Source organism: Chiloscyllium plagiosum, chromosome 40 (assembly GCF_004010195.1).
Source record: "Chiloscyllium plagiosum isolate BGI_BamShark_2017 chromosome 40, ASM401019v2, whole genome shotgun sequence".
Lineage (NCBI taxonomy): Eukaryota > Metazoa > Chordata > Chondrichthyes > Orectolobiformes > Hemiscylliidae > Chiloscyllium > Chiloscyllium plagiosum.
This window is the reverse complement of record NC_057749.1, coordinates 26,479,082-26,484,968: the sequence shown is the minus strand read 5'-3', so window position 1 is coordinate 26,484,968 and position 5,887 is coordinate 26,479,082. Positions and strand designations below refer to the sequence as shown.

General features: G+C 43.2%; 1 protein-coding gene across 3 annotated transcripts in view; it reads left to right on the top strand.

Annotated features, from left to right (window-relative positions):
• The window catches only part of LOC122542418 (glycogen [starch] synthase, muscle-like), an 89,950-nt gene extending 85,353 nt beyond the window's left edge, over positions 1 to 4,597 (top strand). For all 3 annotated transcript variants that reach the window (XM_043680106.1, XM_043680105.1, XM_043680104.1), the window contains one exon: positions 3,430 to 4,597. In XM_043680106.1, coding sequence (XP_043536041.1) covers positions 3,430 to 4,044 — 615 coding nt within the window. In that variant the 3' untranslated portion in view covers positions 4,045 to 4,597. The remainder of the gene's footprint in view (positions 1 to 3,429) is intronic.
• Positions 4,598 to 5,887: the final 1,290 nt, after the last annotated feature.

Here is a 5,887-nt window from a genome sequence, read left to right as displayed (position 1 = left end):
GGTTAGTAAATTTGCAGACGACACTAAGGTGCTGTGGATAGTGACGAAGGATGTTGTAGGTTACAGAGAGACATAGATAAGCTGCAGAGCTGGGCTGAGAGGTGGCAAATGGAGTTTAATGCGGACAAGTGTGAGGTGATTCACTTTGGTCGGAGTAACCGGAATGCAAAGTACTGGGCTAATGGTAAGACTCTTGGTAGTGTAGATGAGCAGAGAGATCTCTGTGTCCAGGTACACAGATCCTTGAAAGTTGCCACCCATGTTGACAGGGTTGTTAAGAAGGTATACAGTGTTTTAGCTTTTATTAATAGAGGGATCAAGTTGCGGAACCATGAGGTTATGCTACAGCTGTACAAAACTCTGGTGCGGCCGCACTTGGAGTATTGTGTACAGTTCTGGTCACCGCATTATAAGAAGGATCTGGAAGCTTTTGAAAGGGTGCAGAGGAGATTTATTAGGATGTTGCCTGGTATAGAGGGAAGGTCTTACGAGGAAAGGCTGAGGGACTTGAGGCTGTTTTCGTTAGAGAGAAGAAGGTTGAGAGGTGACTTAATAGACTTATAAGATAATCAGAGGGTTAGAAAAGGTGGGCAAGGAGAGCCATTTTCCAAGTATGGTGACGGCAAGCACGAAGGGGCATGGCTTTGCATTGAGGGGTGATGGATATAGGACAGATGTCAGAGGTAGTTTCTTTACTCTGAGAGTAGTAAGATATGGAATGCTTTGCCTGCAATGGTAGTAGATTCACCAACTTTAAGTACATTTAAGCCGTCATTGGACAGGCATATGGACGTACATGGAATAGTGTAGGTTAGATGGGTTTCAGATTGGTATGACAGGTCGGCACAACATCGAGGGCCGAAGGGCCTCTACTGCGCTGTAATGTTCAATGTATGGAATGAGCTACCAGAGGAAGTGGTGGAGGCTGGTACAATTGCAACATTTCAAAGGCATTTGGATGGGTATATGAATAGGAAGGGTTTGGAGAAATATTGGCCAGGTGCTGGCAGGTGGGACTAGATTGGGTTGGGATATCTGGTCAGCATGGACTAGTTGGACCGAAAGGTCTGTTTCCATGCTGTACATCTCTATGACTCTGTTTGCTATCCTCCAGTCTTCTGGCACTATTCCTGTAGACAATGATGACATAAAGATCAAAGCCAAAGGCTCTGCAATGTCCTCCCTGGCTTCCCAGAGAATCCTATTATCTGTTTTCACACTTTCCAGAATTGCTAACACCTCCTTCTTGTGAACCTCAATACCGTCTAGTCTAGTAGTTTGTATCTCAGTATTCTCCTCAACAACATTGTCTTTTTCCAGTGTGAATGCCAGTGTGTTTATTGGTTTGCATAGACATGGTAGACTGAAGGGCCTGTTGCTGTGACTGCATGACTGTGACACATTTCCCCAATTATTTCATTCCTAGAACTTTTAATATCCCCATGTCTTTGCACAATCAATCAGCAGGAGCAGCTTTTCTTTGTCTAACTTCTAAATCAATGGTAGACATTTTTTAAATCTTCCCTCAATCTCCTTTCTTCTTGTTCCTGCAATGTAAAAATGTAATGAAAATCCCCCAGGTCTGCAATCTTTCTGGTAAATCTCCTTGGGACTTTCTCAACGATTCTCACATCCTTCCTGAAATGTGGGGATCCTAACTGGTTATTTGTTTCTGTCTGGATCAGTTAGCTCTGCACAAAGACCAATTGACATAGAATTCATGAGGGAAAACCAGTAGACGTGGCATACTTAGTTTTTCGGAAAGCTTTTGATAAAGTCCCACATAAGCAGCTATTTTGCAAAATTGAAACACATGGAATTGGTGGTAATTATCTGGCATGGATTGAGAATCAGTTAGGAAACAGGGAACAGAGTAGAAATAAATGGGATATTTTCAGAGTGGGAGATTGTGACAAGTGGGTACCACAAGAATCAATGCTTGGGTCACAGCTATTCACAATATACATTAATTATTTTGATGAGGGAATTAAATGTAATACTTATGTTTGTATTTCCAAGTACCTGTGTAGACAAGTTGAGTGAGTGGGCAAATATGTGACAAATGCACTGTAACATGGATAAATATGATGTTGTCCACTTTGGTATGAGAAACAGAATGGTACAATATTATTTAAAAGGTTGATGTACAAAGGGCCTCGAGTGTTCTTGTACACCAGTCACTGAAAGTAAAGATGGAGTTGCTGCAAGCCATTAAGGAGACATATGGTATGTTGACCTTCCTTGCAAGAGGGTTTGAGTTCAGGAGCAAGGATATCTTACTGTGGCTGCACAGGGTCTTGGTGAAACCATACCAGAGCATTATGTGCAGTTTGGTCTCCTTACTTAAGGATAGATAGACTTGCCAGAGAAGGAGTACTTTGTTGGATTCACTTTGGATTCTCCTTAACCCTATTGGCCAAGGATATCTCCGGTCCCCTTTTCAACCTCCTGATTTCCCCCTTAAGTATATTCCCATTGCCTTTATACTCGAAGGATTCACTCAACCTCTCCTGTCTGTACCTGACATATGCTTCCTTCTTTTTCTTAACCAAAACCTCAATTTCTCTAGTCATCTAGCATTCCCTCCACTTACCAGCCTTGCCCTTCACCCTAACAGGAATATACTGTTTTTGGAATCTCATTATCTCATCTTTGAAGGCTTACCATGTCCCAGCCTCCTTTTACCTGCGAACAACAAAGGTTCATCAGACTGATTTCTGGTGTGGTGGATTTGCGAGGAGATATTGGGCCAAGTGGGCCTGTATTCCATGGACTTCAGAAGAAAGAGAGAGAATCACATTGAAAACACATAATTTGATAGGGCTGAACAGGCTGGTCAAAGGGAAGGTGTTTCCCTGGCCAGCAGAGGCCAGAACAAAGGGTCACATTCTCAGGTTACAGGATAATCACTTCGGACAAACGTGAGGAGCAATGTCTTGACTTAGAGGGTGGTGAACCTATGGAATTCTCTAGCATAGATGAGTATACACCGAGTATATTTAAGAGAGAAAGATTGATTTCTAGAAGGTAAAGATGTCAAGGATTGGGAAGAGAGCAGGAGTATGACATTGAGATAGAGTGTCAGCCACGATTGGGGTAGGCTGTGTGGCCTAGTCATACTCCTGCTTTCTATGTTTCTATGACATTTTTTGCTGTACACCCATAAAACAAACATAATACCTGATCATTTTTTAACTGCATTAATATTGAAGTGGGTTAATTTAGAGAGCTGGCCAAGCAGTGGAAGTGGATTAAACTGGTTGAAATTTTAAAAATATTAAAAGACCTTTAGTTGATCTTCAATGTGAAAAATACATGAACATCATTTTCTTCGCACTTGTAAAAGTATCTTGATATTTATAAGTGATCCTCTTGAACCATTTTAATTTACTTAGTGTGATCAATAATCTTTGTTCTTCATTATTTCAGAGTTTGCACTATCCACAGCCGACATCATCCACACCTTCTCCATCCTTCTCCTCTGCGTCCACTCCTCGTTACAGTGACAGTGAAATTGAACCATACGATGAGGAAAAGGAGGTTGAGATAGATCGTAAAAATATCAAGCTGGACTCAATGTTGAACTTAATTCACGAGCATAACAAAAATCAGGAAGAATCTTTTACATTTAGAAAATCCAGTATCGGTAATACTAGTTCATCTTCTAGGCCAAGTGAATTCTCTAGTTCTGTAGCAACTACAAGTCCCAGCAAGCCAACTGATCCCAGTGATGCCAACTGGATGACCAATTCTAGTGATTCCAAAATTCTCACCAATCCCAGTGTCTCACATGATCCCAGAAAGCCAACAGATCCCAGTGATGCCAACTGGATGACCAATTCTAGTGATTCCAAAATGCCCACCAATCCCAGTGTCTCACATGATCCCAGAAAGCCAACTGATCCCAGCAAGTTAACCAATCCCAGTACCTCTCATGATCCCAGCAAGCCAACAGATCCCAACAGGCCAACCAATCCCAATAGTTCAAACTGGCCACATAAACTGAGTAATCCCAGCAGGGATACGAATCCTAGTAATACCTAGTAATCCCAGAGATAGGAGTACACAGCCAGTAATTCCTCTAGAGCCAGAAAACTGACTCATTAAAATGGTACCGTGGACACAATTTGTTCAATCCTTCAACTCTCATCTATGTGAGTGTAACTCAAGTCCAACCCAAACGGGGGCAAAAGGATAGAAATTTTCAATAAAACAACTGCATTTGCTGGTGCAGCAATGTTTCATTTGATACAAATTAACTGAACTGATGGAGAGGAACTGTATTTTTGCCCATAACATTTCAGCTAAGTTTTATATGAATACTTCATGGAGCAAGGTCTTGTGGCTCAGTAGGTAGTATCCCTACGTCTGGGCCAGAGGTTTTGGGTTTGAGTCCCAAGCTGTGGAAGGTGCTTTTGTGACATGGCCAAACAGGTCGATTGTCAGCGTCAAAATCCTTCCAATACACCCAATGGCAACAGTAAGAGCAGGCCAGTCTCCTGGTCAGTCGTCTCTCTGAAAGCAAATGCAAAATACGTCAGTCCTCAAATCCTAAAAGCATGGACCAATCCAATGGAAGACAGTGCTTCTTGAACTTTGGGGTAAGTGCTTGCTACTTTGTCCATGTAATTGTACACCTTTAAATCATTCTATGGTTCTATAATCCTTGTATTGATTGCAGTGCAAGCTCACTATGTGTAGTTGAAGCATCAAAGAATGGAAGGCAGCTGTGCCCATGGACCATGTTAAAGCCCAAGTGGCTAAGGAGAAGAGGCAAGCTGTAGCTGAAGGGCCCAGTGTTTCAAGGGGGAGTGAGTGCAGGGATTATCAGGAGTTGGGTGGTTGTCTGGTCATTGACTGCTCAAGGTGGAACAGTGTCTCTCTTGGGAGAAGGTGGTGGAAATGACCTCAGCAGTTTCTGTCCTGTTGTGTCCTCTGTCCTGGGGAGTATGAGACCATGGGTATAAAGGGAAAGTTGATGGATGATCTATCCATTGCTGCAAGAAGCTCTGGTATGACTATGTTTGGAAGTATTTGCTTTCTGAGGATACAGTCACAGTAATGGTTTGGGGAATAGGATCTGGTCAGGGTGGAATTTGGCAGGTCTGGACCAATTCTTAAGAGATGTGATGCTGCGAGTCACCTCAATCAAGAATGGATTGCGAGTCTAAGCAAGGGCGTGAGGAGCCTTTCATAGTTATGGATTCAGTGGGGAAAATGAGGCAATCAGTTGTAACATTGAGGGATCAGCTGAAAGAGAACGTGTGAGGAACAGGGATATGGGGAGTTTTGTTGGTCCTAGGGCCGATAGGAATTGCAACACACTGAAAGAGATACTGAACCGGGGGGGAGGGCGGAGTCTTTGGTGTGTTGTGGACAGTGGTCGGTGTTGAACTTACCTCGGACAATTATTGAGCAGGCATGACTGGTAAAAATCAGACAGACTGATGCTTGGATGCATCATATGGCAGTCTTCACAGATCTTCTGAAATCGACAGCACAATGGAGTAATTGGTCTGGTCACCTTGCAACTGAGGAAGAACCAATGGGATAGAATTCAATTGCAACTATCATTTCAGGCCTGTAAAAATGCAGCATTCAGGACAACGAGGGGCATTGGCCAAAACTTACATCCAAAGGCTTCAGGCAGAGACATTGCCAAAAGCAGCTTGATATATCCCAGGACACTGGGTGGCACAGTGGCTCAGTGGTTAGCACTGCTGTCTCACAGTGTCAGGGACTTGGGTTCGATTCCAGCCTTGAGCAACTGTCTGTGTGGAGTTTGCACATTCTCCCTGTGTCTATGTGGGATTCCTCCGGGTGCATCAGTTTCCTCTCACAGTCCAAAGATGTGCAGGTGAATTGGCTGTGCTAAATTGCCCATAGT